This window comes from Molossus molossus, unplaced genomic scaffold (assembly GCF_014108415.1).
Source record: "Molossus molossus isolate mMolMol1 unplaced genomic scaffold, mMolMol1.p scaffold_m16_p_10, whole genome shotgun sequence".
Lineage (NCBI taxonomy): Eukaryota > Metazoa > Chordata > Mammalia > Chiroptera > Molossidae > Molossus > Molossus molossus.
Genome location: NW_023425345.1, coordinates 109,279,519 through 109,294,150, shown reverse-complemented (window position 1 = coordinate 109,294,150; position 14,632 = coordinate 109,279,519). Strand labels below are relative to the sequence as shown.

The following is a 14,632-nucleotide window of genomic DNA, read 5'->3' as shown; positions in this document are numbered from 1 at the left end:
CGGACGCCCCTCCCCTATGAAAACTAGACGAGGGTCCAGACTGGAGGAGAAACCCGCAGGGTGGCGGAGGCGGAGCAATCACATGGAGGACACTTATAGAGGGGTGGGGGAGGGGCCTTTTGCTTCCCTGGGCCCGTTTGGGAGGCTGGGCTTTTCATTGTTTTCTGCTTTGACTGAGTGTGACTTAGTAAAGGGGGGGGAAAGGCAGTAGGCCACACTTTATTTTTTTTTTCATTTATCTTTTAGATAGAGCAGGAGGGAGGAAAAGAGAGAGACACACATCTATTGGAGAGAGGCACATATAATGGTTGCCACCCGCAGGACCCTAACCTGGCAGGGTGGCAAACTGCAACCGAGCTTCCTGCCCTTAGCGGGAAGTCTCGGTCAGGCGGCCAATGCTCTAACTGCTGAGCCAAACCCGCCAGGGCTGTAACATAACTTACATGCACTGGGAAACCAAGAAATTCATGTGACTGGCTCTACTATAAGACTGGCTTTATTGAAGTGGTCCAGAACCCAACCTGCAAAATCACTGAGGTATGCCTGTAGTAGAGTATGGATTCCTAAATTTTCTACATCTTTTCCATTCTTTTCTTCATTTCTGGGAAATTGTATTCCAGCCTCACCTCTCTGGAAGGGCAGATCTGTATTTTCTAACTACTTATTAACACTACCAAGAACTTTAGACTCAGGAAGTCCCAAACTAAATTCATTAACTTACCCTCCTGTTTCATTTCTCCAATCCCTCCCGAAATTTGCTTGTTTCCAGGTCCCGGGAACCACCCTCATTTCTCAGTTAAATGGCAGCCCATACACCCACAGGCCCCAAACTCCAAATTTGGAGTCACCCCTCAATGGCCAAATCCCACCTGAAAGATGAAACAACCTATTCTAACCCTGAGGCTGGTCCGGGAAAAGAAAGCACGCCTGCGCAGCTGGGACTTGGCGGCAGGGAGCAGAGGGTGCCACCGGGCCTGGAGACGGCGGGGGCGGGGCTGCGGCGTCCTCTTGGGCTCCTGCCCCAGGTCAGCGCCCAGGGGAGTCCGGAGCTCGGAGCTGGGAGGCGCCGGGAGCTGAGAGCCCAGAATACGGAGGCACAGGGAGCAGCGGGATCCTCTGGCAGGTGCGTGGGCACTGCGGGGTATTCTTCGTCCTCCTTGGCGTTAGCCGGGTGCACTCGCGGGCCGCGGGTCGGGAGAGGGACGCAGTGGGACCGCCTGGGCGCGGCACTCAGGGCCTCGTCTACCGCAAGGAGCCAGTGGGGGAGCACGTCGCACTGGGGTTCTGCCTTCCGCATTTCTGAGTGCCAAAGGCCGCCTCTGTCTTCTGAAAGTTGGGTTGCAAAGCAAACTTTTGCAAACAGTTCGGGACGTTGGTGAATGATAAGGGAACATCGTGCGTGATATAACACTTACAGTCAGTTGAAGTCCAAAGTCGAAAACCTGAAAATGAGTTTGATGATTCCTGCGGAGCTGAGTCATTAAATCGCAGGCTCTAGAAAAATAGGGCGCTACCCAGTGTTCAGCCTTTACGCTCTGGGTTGCAAAAGGACTGTAACATGGAGATCTGTAAGATGTAGCGTTAAAATAAAGGAGAAATTCACTCCGAATGTGTGCATGTTGCAGATCCTTTCTGTGCGCTGACTGGATCCGTATTCAGTGAGCCGTCTGTGTGCTCAGAGCTGACATGCCACCGGAGTTGGAGCATCACCATGTTGGGTGGCCTCTCTTTTCCAGGTTCAATAGACCCATTAGGGAGGTGCAGCGCTGATGTTATTTGAGTCCAAGTATGCAAATAGTGTCAGAGGCTCTTCTGTAATCGTTGGCTTTAATGGATGGAGGTGTTTTCAGTAAGCAAGCATTTACGGAATGCCTATTGTGTACCCTAGAGTCTAGGGATATAAAGGTCAACAAGGCACAGCCCTGCAGGCCAGTAAGCCAGGACAAGTGGAATAGGGAATCTGAGACAGAGAGCTTAACAGATAGAGTAATTTACAGCAGATTCAGAAGGTCACCTCCCTAGAAATAACATCTAGGTCTCAGCAGCAAAATCAGGTGGGCAACACCAGGACCAGCTGCAATGACTAAGGAACCCCCTGCCCTGACACTGACCAACCAGTGAAGGCCAGGACCCTGAAGGGGCACACCTAGAAAACTGATGAATATTCTGTTGAAACCCTCCCCTGAGACCTCTCCTGACCCATAAGGAGGGGATCGGGCAAGGGAACCTCAAGACAAAGGACCCAGCATGCTCTCTTCTCCTCGGCAAGTTTGAATCTCCTAAACTCTAAGGGACCCACGATGCTTTACAAACAGGGCAGCAATGGCAGTGTCAGTTCACTCTGGGCAACCCCCTGAACCTGTCCCCAAGGCCCCCTTTTCTCTGAGTTCTTAGTGAGCCGAAGCAGACCAGCCTAGGCTCAAATCCCCAGACCTTCCTTGGTTCATTGTCCCCAGCTTTAATAAATGTCCTATAAATTTCACCTGGACTCGTGTGGTGAAATTTTTCCTGCACTAAGTCAAGAACTCACACACTACCAGCTACCCCTAGGCAGACCTGCTCAGGGCCAGGTCCACCTTCTAGTAACAAAGCTATAGTATGGAGAAGAGATTAGAGGCAGAGAGGAGAGAGGTGGGGAGAGGAGTCAGGACTCTACTGATGGGGCATGGGCCCCAGTGGCATTGGAGATGGAGGATGTGGATAGATTCTGGCTATATTTAGTGGCAGTGATGACAAGATGCTGATGGCTGAAGGGTTACCCTCAAATGGGGCGAAATCAAGGGTAACATCCAGTGGCTTGCGTAGCCAGCAGGACACAGCAGCCACCTGCCAAGAGGGTAACAGGGAGAGGCCTACACTGGGGACCTGGCACGTCTGATATGTGGGCATTTGGGAGGCAGTGGGCATTTTGTTCAGGTTGTCTGCATATAGATGGCATTTAGGACCTTAAGGAATGGGCACCATTGCTCAGGTAAAGGGACTAGAGTAGGGGGCTCAGGTCAGTTTGGGAGAACAGGACATTTGGGGTGGGGGGAGCAGGAGGAACAAGACCCTAACCATGTCCTGCCTGGTATGCACCCTTGGAGATGGCAGGCCCAGCCACCCTGCAAGGAACCTACCAGCTGACCTTCCTTAAAGGAACATCAGACCCAGGAACCACTTTTTACCGAAGCTCATCTGTTAGAATTGACTTCATTTTTTAAAAATTGACAGCTACTGTGAATTAAACCCAGTATCTCACTGCTTATTAGTTTGTTGTAAAATACACACAATATTTCTTTCCATTTTTCTTTTTTTATCCTCACCAGAGGACATTTTTTTCGTTTTTTGTTCAGATAGAGTGGGAGGGAGAGAGAGGAAGAGAGAAAGAGAGAGAGAGAGAGAGAGAGAGAGAGAGAAACATTGACGTGACAGGGACACATCGAATGGTTGCCACCCGCATGACCCAATCAGGGCCGGTGACAAACTGCAACCAAGGTACGTGCCCTTAGCAGGAACCGAACCTGGGTCTCCCTGGACCGCAGGCTGACGCTCTAACTGCTGAGCCAAACCGGCCAGAGCTTTCCATTTTTCTTAAAAGTAATTCTTTTCTATATGTGGAAATGTAAAGGAAATTAAATTAACTTCCATTTAAACATCGATTGTATGTTTTTATTACTAACTGTTTAATTTACCTGTAGAATGGCTTAACAGAAACCCATGTAACTGATCAGTCTCTTTGAATTTATAGAAGATATATATAAAAATCCATGGTTTCACTATCACATAATGTTACTTTTTAATTTAGAAATTAATGCTTCTATATTCTGTTACAAAAATCTTTATTTATTGATTAGAGAGAGTTTGGAAAAGCAAGAGAGAGACATTGATTTGTTGTTCCACCTATTCTTGCTTTTGCTGGTTGATTCTTGTCTGTGCCCTGACCCGGGATTGAAACCACAACCTTGGTGGACTGGGAAGACGCTCTAACCAACTGAGCTACCCAGCTAGGGCAATGCTGCTATATTCCTAAATCACATTTGATCTGTAACTGAAATCTGTCATGTTTTCTTTAAAATGTATAATATGAGTCTATACAAAAGGATTTTTGGGTGTTACAATAGCAACCATAAAAGCTACAAATGATTCTAAAACCAACATACATATTGCAAACTTGAGTAATATCCAGCTTTTGTGATTATAGTATGATTGCAGTATCTTTCTTAAAAAAAAATGCCCAACTTTTCCCATAGTTTGTAGAACAATTCTAAAGTCACTGTCATTTATATTCACTGAAAATAAAATCCGTAAAAGTTATGACTTGAAACTTCTTTTCCTTACAGGATGACTGTGGGAGTCTTTGCAAATTGTACTTTCTATCTGAAAGTCAAGCACTTAGGTCGTCAACAGAAGAAAAAGCTACAAACTGACATTAAGGAAAATGGTGGAAATGTTTCCCTTTCATTAAATCCTCAGGTATCTGCAAATTTCCTGAGAATTCTTCTGTGCTAGACAGCTGTGCCTGAGGAAGCGCAGGTCCGGGTGAGGAGAGCGAGCTAGGAAACTGGCAGCAGGGAAGTCAGTGAAGGCAGGGAGGTGACATTGCCACAGGGAACCTGGGCTGGGGAGACCCGGGGGAGGGAAGGCCACCTAGTCCCATCTGCTCCCGTTCCTGTGAGATGTGGGACAATCCTGCTGCCCTGTGAATCTGATATCCTTAGAGCACAATTGGGGACATTGATAGAAGTAACACCAGACCAGCCAAATCTTTTCTTTTAAAAAAAATCCCCACGGGAGGATATTTTTTCCATGAATTTTTAGAGAAAGTAGAAGGGAGGGAGGAAGGTGGAGAAAGAGAGAAATAGAAACATCAGTGTGAGAGACACACATCATTTGGTTGCCTCCCCAATGTGCCCCGACTGGGGCCAGGGACCGAACCTGCAACCCAGGTACATGCCCATGACTGGGAATTGAACGCACGACACTTTGGTACGAGGGCTGAGGCTCTGACCACTGGGTAACACTGGCAAGGGCCATCCAAATCTGTTTTTGAAGGAGAAAAGTTAGAATGTGCCGCATTTGCCAAAAGCACTCTAGTCACCAGTCTGTCAGCACTGGAGTGACACCTGTAAGGGTGGCTCCTGTAGGACAGAATAAACCACACACTATAAACTGATGTGTGTACTGTTTGTTTATGTAAAGGTAGAAAGAAGCCATCTCCTCTCTTGAAATGAAATGTAGATATAAAATTTCACAGCTGGATGAAATCTCGAATATAATGAAGGTTACCCTGCTCTGTTTTAATCACCTCATCATATGAAGTAAAAATTGAAGTTCAAGCCCTGGCCAGTTTGGCTCAGCGGTTAGAGCGTCGGCCTGCGGTCTGGAGAGACCCGGGTTCGGTTCCCGCTAGGGGCATGTACCTCGGTTGCAGTTTGTCCCCGGCCCTGGTTGGTCGTGCGGGTGGCAGCCACTCGATGTGTCCCTTCACGTCGATGTTTCTCTCTCTCTCTCCCTTCCTCTCTCTCCCTCCCACTCTATCTGTACAAAAAGTGGAAAAATATCCTCGGGTGAGGATAACAAAAAAAAAAAAAAAAAAAAAAAAAAAAAAAAAATTGAAGTTCAAGGTCGTTAGGTGCCAGGCTTGCAAGTGCAGGGCCTGCCTTGTGCATGCTCTTCCCTGTGTTGCCTGGTTGATGGGATTGCCCCTTCCTGGCCCACAGCCCTGGGCTTGCCCACGAACGCTGGGTTTGCTCTGTGAAGCACGGGCAGCTCCAGCTTGGATGCTGGGTGTTGCTCTGGCATTTGGTAGTTTACCCATGAGAATCAGAAACAGAACGGCCCTGTTTCCTCCAGGTCAGGCACTGCCCTGTCTCACCATTTCTGTGGGTGATGAATAATCCATGCCTCTTATATCCTCTCAGTTTGCCTTCTGCATAGAGAATGCAACACGGGTCTCACTGTTAGAATCTCACACACAGGACTGCAGCCTCTCAGTAGGTGTTTTCCCAGTGTCTATAAGCATTTGAAATGCACATAACAGCCACTGTAATGGAGGAGGTAGCACAACATCTAATGATGAGGAATAATCTCCAAAGTAATTTGTCAAGTGGAAAAGCAGTGTGTTGAGTATGCTGCCATCTGTGGCTACAAAGAGGGCTATGTACTTGTGTGTGTGTTGTACACATAGAATAGCTCTGGAAGGATACCTGAGCACAGGTTACAGCAGGTGCCTCTGGGGAGAGAAACCTGGAGAAATGGTGGGGAATAAACTAATTTATCAATATAACTTTAGTTTTTAGATATTCTACAATATACATACACTACTTATTTTTTTTTCATCCAGCTGTGAAATTTATTGTCAAGTTCATGACAAACTATTTCTTTTTTTTTTTCCTTGATCTCCAAAGAGATTTTAATTTTCTTTCTTCTTTTTTTTTTTTTTAATTATTTATTTATTTTTTTGTTACAGATATTTTACCTTTTTTACCCCATTGGCAGACCCCTCCCCAACCCACCCCCGCTCCGTCCCCGGCTATTCGAGGACTTTTTTGGTTCCATATGAACTTTTGAAATAATTGTTCTAATTCTGTGAAGTATGCCATTGGTATTTTGATAGGGATTGTGTTGAATCTATAGATTGCTTTGGGTAATACGGACATTTTAATGATGTTAATTCTCCCAATCCATGAACAGGGTATGTGCTTCCACTATTTTATATCTTCCTCTATTTCTTTTTTCTTTCTTTTTTTTAAAAAAAATTTTCTTTATTTTTTTTGTTACAGATATTTCACCTTTTTTACCCCATTGGCACCCCCCTCCCCACCTCCCCCCATCCCCATCCCCGGCATAGTTGTCCATGTCCATTGGTCATGCATACATGCATATAAGTTCTGTGGTTTATCTCTTCCCACTCCCCACCACCTCTTCTGAGGAATGTCAGTCTGTGCCCTACTTCCATGTTTCTAGGTCTACTGTATTCCTCAGACTGTTATGTTCATTATACTCCGTATGTAAGTGAGATCATGTGGTATTTATCTTTTTCTTCTTGGCTTATTTCACTTAGGATAATACTTTCCAGGTCCGTCCATGTCGTATAAAGGATAAGACATCTTTCTTTCTTACCGCTGCATAGTACTCCATTGTGTATATGTACCACAGCTTTTTAATCCATTCGTCTACTGATGGACACTTAGGCTGTTACCAGATCTTCGCTATTGTAAATAGTGCTGCTACAAAGATGGGGGTACATATATTCTTCCTGATTGGTGTTTCAGGCTTCTTAGGGTATATTCCTAGAAGTGGGATTACTGGGTCAAATGGAAGTTCAATTTTTAATTTTTTGAGGTAACACCATACTGTTTTCCATAGCGGCTGCACCAGTCTGCATTCCCACCAGCAGTGTATTAGAGTCCCCTTTTCTCCACACCCTCGCCAACACTTGTTGTTTGATGATTTGTTGGTGGCGGCCATTTTGACTGGCATGAGGTGATACCTCATTGTTGTTTTAATTTGCATCTCTCTGATGATTAGTGATGTTGAGCATTTCTTCATATGTCTCTTGGCCATTTGTATGTCCTGTTTGGAGAGGTGTCTGTTCAGCTCCTCTGCCCATGTTTTAATTGGGTTCTTTGTCTTCCTTTTGTGGAGTTGTATGAGCACTCTATATATATTGGAAATTAATCCCTTATCTGATGTATCATTGGCAATGATGTTCTCCCATACAGTGGGTTGCCTTTCCATTTTGAAGATTGTTTCTTTTGCTGTGCAGAAGCTTTTTAGTTTGATGTAGTCCCATGTGTTCATTTTTTCCTTTGTTTCTGTTGCCTTAGGTGATGTATCAATGAAAATTCTGCTCCGTATGATGTCCGAAATTTTGTTGCCTACATTTTCTTCTAGAATTTTTATGGATTCACGGGTCACATTTAAGTCTTTTATCCATTTCGAGTTTATTTTTGTGTATGGTGTAAGTTGATGCTCTAGTTTCATTTTTTTGCATGTAGCTGTCCAATTTCCCCAACACCATTTATTAAAGAGGCTGTCTTTACTCCACTGTATGCTCTTGCCACCTTTGTCAAATATTAATTGAGCATATTGCTTTGGGTCCATTTCTGGGTTTTCAGTTCTGTTCCACTGGTCTATATGCCTGTTCTTGTGCCAGTACCAGGCTGTTTTGGTACAGTCGCTTTGTAGTATAACCTGATATCTGGTATTGTGATCCCACCTACTTTGTTCTTCTTTTTCAAGATTGCTGTGGCTATTCGGGGTCTCTTTTGGTTCCATATGAACTTTTGAAGTATTTGTTCTAGTTCTATGAAATATGTCGTTGGTATTTTGATGGGGATTGCATTGAATCTATAGATTGCTTTGGGTAGTATGGACATTTTAATGATGTTAATTCTTCCAATCCATGAACAGGGTATGTGCTTCCACTTTTTTATATCTTCCTCTATTTCTTTTTTCAATGACCTGTAGTTTTCTGCAAATAGGTCCTTTACTTCTTTGGTTAAGTTTATTCCTAGGTATCTTAATTTTTTTGGAGCGATGGTAAATGGGATTGTTTTTTCAGTTTCTCTTTCTGTGAGTTCATCATTGGTGTACAAAAATGCCGTCAATTTCTTGACGTTAATTTTGTATCCTGCTACTTCGCCAAATTCATTTATTAAGTCTAGTACATTTTTGATGGAGTCCTTAGGGTTTTCTATGTATAATATCATGTCATCTGCAAATAATGACAGTTTCACTTCCTCCTTTCCAATTTGGATCCCTTTGATTTTTTCTTCATGTCTGATTGCTGTTGCTAAGACTTCCATTACAATGTTAAATAAGAGTGGTGAAAGTGGACATCCCTGTGTTGTTCCTGTTCTTAATGGAAATGTTTTTAGTTTCTGTCCATTGAGTATGATGTTGGCTGTAGGTCTTTCATATATGGCCTTTATTATGTCAAGATATGATCCCTCTATTCCCACATTGCTGAGCGTTTTTATCAGAAATGGATGCTGGATATCGTCGAATGCTTTTTCAGCATCTATTGATATGATCATGTGGTTTTTATTCTTCATTTTGTTTATGTGGTGTATCACGTTTATTGATTTGCGAATTCTGTACCAGCTTTGCATCCCTGGAATGAATCCCACTTGGTCATGGTGAATAATTTTTTTGATGTATTTCTGGATCCGATTTGCTAATATTTTGTTCAGGATTTTGGCGTCTATGTTCATCAGGGATATTGGCCTGTAGTTTTCTTTCTTCGTAGTGTCTTTTTCTGGTTTTGGAATTAAAATTATGCTGGCCTCATACAACGTGTTTAGAAGTCTTCCTTCTCCTTGAATTTTTTGAAATAGTTTGAGGAGAATGGGTGTTAGTTCTTTTTTGAATGTTCGGTAAAACTCCCCCGTGAAGCCATCTGGGCCGGGGCTTTTGTTTGCTGGGAGAGTCTTGGTTACCTCTTCAATTTCCTTAGTTGTTATTGGTCTGTTCAAGTTTTCTCTCTTCGGGGCCCAGTTTCGGGAGCCTGTGTGCTTCTAGAAATTTGTCTATTTCACTGAGATTGTCGAATTTGTTGCCATATAATTGTTCATAGTAGTTGTTAACGATCTTTTGTATTTCCGTGGTGTTGGTTGTTACTTCTCCTCTTTCATTCCTGATTTTGTGTATTTGGGTTCCCTGTCTTTGTTTCTTGGTGAGTCTAGCTAAGGGTCCATGAATCTTGTTTATCTTTACAAAATACCAGCTCTTTGTTTCATTGATCTTTTGAATTGGTTTTTTTTTTTTGGTCTCTATGTCATTTATTTCTGCTCTGATCTTTACTATTTCCTTCCTTCTACTTGCTCTGGGGTTTTCTTTTTTTTTTTTTTTTATTTCTAATTCTTTAAGTTGTGAGGTTAGACAGTCAATTAGAAATTTTTCTTGTTTTTTGAGGTAGGCCTGTAGTGCTATGAACTTCCCTCTCAGAACTGCTTTTGCTGCATCCCATAAATTTTGTGTTTTTGTGTGTTCATTTTCATTGGTTTCCAAGAAGTTTTTAATTTCTTCCTTGATCTCCTTGGTGACCCATTCATTGTTTAATAACATGCTATTTAGCTTCCATGCGTTGAAATGTCTTTGCATGTTCTTGTTGCAATTGTTTTCTAGTTTCATGCCATTATGATCTGAGAAGATGCTTGATATGATTTCAATCTTCTTAAACTTGTAGAGATTTCGTTTGTGTCCTATCATGTGGTCTATCTTTGAGAATGTCCCATGTGCACTTGAGAAGACGGTGTATTTTGTAGTTTTGGCGTGTAATTCTCTGTAGATATCTATTAAATCCATTTGGTCTAGTGCTTCATTTAGAGTCTCTGTTTCCTTGCTAATTTTTTGCCTAGAGGTTCTATCCAGTGCTGTCAACAGGGTGTTGAAGTCCCCTGCTATGATTGTATTGTTGTCGATTTCTCCTTGGAAGTCCTCCAGAAGATTTTTAATATATTTTGGTGCTCCTATACTGGGTGCATATATGTTTATCAAGGTTATATCTTCTTGTTGGATAGATCCTTTCAATATTATGTAGTGGCCATCTTTGTCTCTAGTTATGGTCTTCATTTTGAAATCTATTTTATCAGATATGACAATTACTACCCCAGCTTTTTTTTGCTTTCCATTTGCTTGGAAATTTTTTTTCCACCCCTTCACTTTCAACCTATGTGAGTCTTTTGTTGTGAGGTGGGTCTCTTGCAAACAACATATAGATGAGTCATGCTTTCTTATCCAATCAGCTACTCTGTCTCTTTTTATGGGAGCATTCAATCCATTTACATTTAAGGTGATTATTGATATGTACTTATTTATTGCCATTTTTGTTTAGTCTGGTTCTATTTTTCTTCCCATTTCTACTGCTAATTACAGCAGTCCTTTTAACATTTCTTGCAGTGCTGGATTGGTGCTAATGTATTCCCTTAGCCTTTTTTTGTCTGGGAAGCTCTTTATTTGACCTTCTATTTTGAATGATAGCCTTGCTGGGTAGAGTAGTCTTGGATTCTGATTCTTGTTTTAAATGACTTTGATTACTTCATGCCGTTCCCTTCTGGCCTGTAGTGTTTCTTGTGAGAAGTCAGCTGAGAGCCTTATTGGGGTTCCTTTGTAGGTAACCTGTTGCTTATCTCTTGCTGCTTTTAGGATTGTCTCTTTGTCTTTAATTTGTGGCATTTTAATTACTATGTGTCTTGGTGTGGGCCTGTTTGAGTTCTTCTTACTTGGGACTCTCTGTGCTTCTTGAACTTGAATGCCTTCTTCCTTCACCAAATTAGGGAAGTTTTCTGTCACTATTTTTTTGAATATATTCTCTATCCCTTGCTCATTTTCTTCTTCTTCAAGGACTCCTATGATGCGAATATTATTACGTTTTCAGTTGTCCCACAGTTCTCTTAAGCTGTCTTCCTGTTTTTTAATAGTTTTTTCCTTTTGTTTTTCTGATTGGTTGATGTTTTCTACCCTGTCTTCTAATTCACTGATCCGGTCCTCAGCTTCCTCTACTCTGCTTTTTAAACCTTCCAATGTGTTTTTCATTTCTGATATGTCATTTTTTATCTCTTCTTGATGGTTTTTAATTTCCAGTTGGCTTATTTTCAGTGTCTCTATGTCCTTACTCATGCTATTCAGCTTCCTCAAGATCATGGCTCTGAATTCTAGCTCTGTTAACATGCCTAATTGCTCCACATTGATCTCATCTTCAGTGGAAGTCTCTTGCTCTTTCATTTGGCTTCTGTTTCTGTGTTTCACCATCTTGGCTATCACTGTGGGCTTTGGAGCCTGTCAAGTTTTCCCTGTGGGTGTTGGTGTTCTGCCGTTTGTGGCTCCCTCTCCTATGTTTAGATGAGCGAGGGAGAACCCACGTTAAACACCACTGTCAAGTCTTACTTTCCTGGTTAAAGTTGCCAGCCCAGGAAAGGTACTGTTATCCTCTAGCTTTTTGCCTGGAGGCTAGCAGTGAGGTTACTTGATGAATTTTGGGTTGTCAGTTGATTGAAAAACTCCCTCAGGTGCTCAGCACAAGGGGCTTTCACAAGGGTGGGGCAGATGCTGGTTGTTAATGAGCCTCAATTAGCACTTCAATGGCCCACAGGGTGGGGTTGGATCTCCGAGCCAGGGGCTGCTGCCTCTCCTCAGAGCCCTGGGAAGGAGCAATGTGGCCACCGTCCTGCGTGGCTGGCACTCAGCAAACGCTCTGAGTGCCCTACAAACCCCAAGTGTCCCCCACAGTTCCAGTCCAGTCCGCCCTCCCTCTGCCAGAGCCCAAGGTGAGTGGCTGTGGCTGTTTCAGCCTCTGTCCCGGCTGCGCTGTGGAGCCGCCTGGGAGTGTGACCCGAGGGCACTGCTCCCAGCTAAGGCCGCTGCCGAGCTGCGGACCGTGGACTCCCAGCCCCCGTCTCGCGCCTTCGCAAGCCTACCGGGATGGAGTCAGTGTCCCTCGTTGTATGGTCCTCCAAGCTGCTTTTCTGTTGCTTTTTCCCGTCGATTTGTCTGTGTTATAGTTGTAATTCCAATTTGGTTCTGGGAGACGGTCTGTGTAGCTTCCGTTCACTCCGCCGCCATTTTTCGATTCCTCCCACACATTACTTATTTAAAAATAAGTGAATAAAATTGCAAATTAACGAATTAAAATAAATAACAATTAATACCCTTTAAACCTCTTATTCCTCTCCTAAGGAAAAAACAACTCAACATTTTTTAGATGAGTGAAAACTTGGAAACAACCTCTAGAACTGGTTAATTAATTATGATACATCCATATTCATACTCTTTAAAACTGTTGATTTTTTAAACTTTAACAAGAAATTGTATTACTTATGAGAGTTTTAGAAATCTGAGAAAAATTGTTATAAATTACCTTGAAAAAATTAAAAATTAAATTAAATTAAAAATTAAAACAAATTAAAAATAGAATTGCCATTTGACCCAGTGATCCCACTTCTAGAAATATATCCTAAGAGGCCTGAAACACCAATCAGAAAGAATATATGTATCCCTATGTTCATAGCAGCACTATTTACAATCACTAAGATCTGGAAATAGCCCAAATGTCCATCAGTAGACAAATGGATAAAAAAGCTGTGGTACATATACACAATGGAGTACTATGTAGCTGTAAGAAAGAAAGATTTCTTATACTTTGAGATGGCATGGAGAGACCTGGAGAATATTATGCTAAGCGAAATAAGCCAGTCAGAGAAAGACAAGTATCACATGATCTCACTTATTTCTGAAATATAATGAATAGAATAAGCTGATGAGCAAAATAGACCCAGAGACATAGAAGTAGGATTCAGACTGACAAACCTCAGAAGAGGGGGTGAAGGGTAGGGAAGAGATAAGCTAAAGAATTTACATGCATATATACATAACCAGTGGACATAGACAACAATGCTGGGGGCAGGGTGGGAGCAGTAGGAGGGTGTCTACGAGGGAAAATGGAGAAACATCTGTTATAAAAATATAAATTTATTAATAAAAAACTTTAAATTTTAATATTAATTTTTATTTTTTTATTTAAAATTTATCTTTATTGTCGAAAGTAAGACTTTTCAAGGGTGAAAATTACAGATACAAAATCATTAAAATTTTATTTCTACTAATACATAATGAATTGATTTTTTTCTTAGTGTACACATGTAATCTTAGACAGTGCTGATGTTCTCAGTCAGTACCAACTGAACTCGGTCCAAAAGAACCATGTTCATATTGCAAACCTGGATTTTATACGGGAATCTATCAAAGAAAGGAGACTGCTGGACATAAAGAGTTACACACCGTACAAGTCACTGGACAGCACACCACCTCCTTGTCAAGAGGCAAGCAGTTCTGGTAAGTATTTCATATCAAGCACTCAGTGTATTATAGGTGCTACAGTAAACGTTTTGGTTTGTCAAAAATATTATACCAAAGTATGGTCCAGAAATACTACACAAAAATTAGGTTTTCCCGGTCGTTGTGGCTCAGCAGTTAAGCATCAACTCATGCACCAAGAGGTCACAGGTTCGATTCCTAGTCAGGGAACATGCCCAGGTTGTGGGCTAAATCCCCAGTGGGAGGCATGCAGGAGGTAGCCAATCGATTTTCTCTCTCATTGATGTTTCTATCTCTCTCCCTCGCCCTTCCTCTCTCTCTAAAAATCAATAAAGGAAAAAAAAATTAAAAATAATTAAGCTCGTTATCTCAGGAAATGGGCAGCAAAATAGTGAAGGACAGAGACTAGTTTAGCAATAGACATAGATTTGTCAATATCCAGTCTGGTGTGGTCAGAATCAAAATGACTGCAGAAAACACTAATAGTCTTCCCTGGCTGGATAGCTCAGTTGGTTAGATACACCAAGTCGTCCCGATACACCAAGGTTTCAAGTTTGATTCCGGTCAAGACACATAAAGAATCAACCAATGGCCCTGGCCGGTTTGGCTCAGCAGTTAGAGCGTCGGCCTGCGGTCCAGAGAGGCCCGGGTTCGGTTCCCGCTAAGGGCATGTATCTCAGTTGCAGTTTGTCCCCGGCCCTGGTTGGGTTGTGTGGGTGGCAACCACTCGATGTGTCCCTTTCACGTCAATGTTTCTCTCTCTCTTCCTCTCTCTCCTTCCCACTCTATCTGAACAGAAAATGGAAAAATGTCCTCAGATGAGGATATAAAA

At 42.5% G+C, this 14,632-nt stretch overlaps 1 protein-coding gene across 1 annotated transcript in view; it reads left to right on the top strand.

The window, feature by feature from the left end:
* Positions 1 to 385: 385 nt before the first annotated feature.
* PARP4 (poly(ADP-ribose) polymerase family member 4) overlaps positions 386 to 14,632 on the top strand; it is a 141,430-nt gene continuing 127,183 nt past the window's right edge. The window contains exons 1-4 of the mRNA XM_036252164.1: positions 386 to 537; positions 770 to 1,123; positions 4,323 to 4,455; positions 13,617 to 13,818. Of these exons, the coding sequence (XP_036108057.1) occupies positions 801 to 1,123; positions 4,323 to 4,455; positions 13,617 to 13,818 (658 nt within the window). The 5' untranslated portion in view covers positions 386 to 537; positions 770 to 800. The remainder of the gene's footprint in view (positions 538 to 769; positions 1,124 to 4,322; positions 4,456 to 13,616; positions 13,819 to 14,632) is intronic.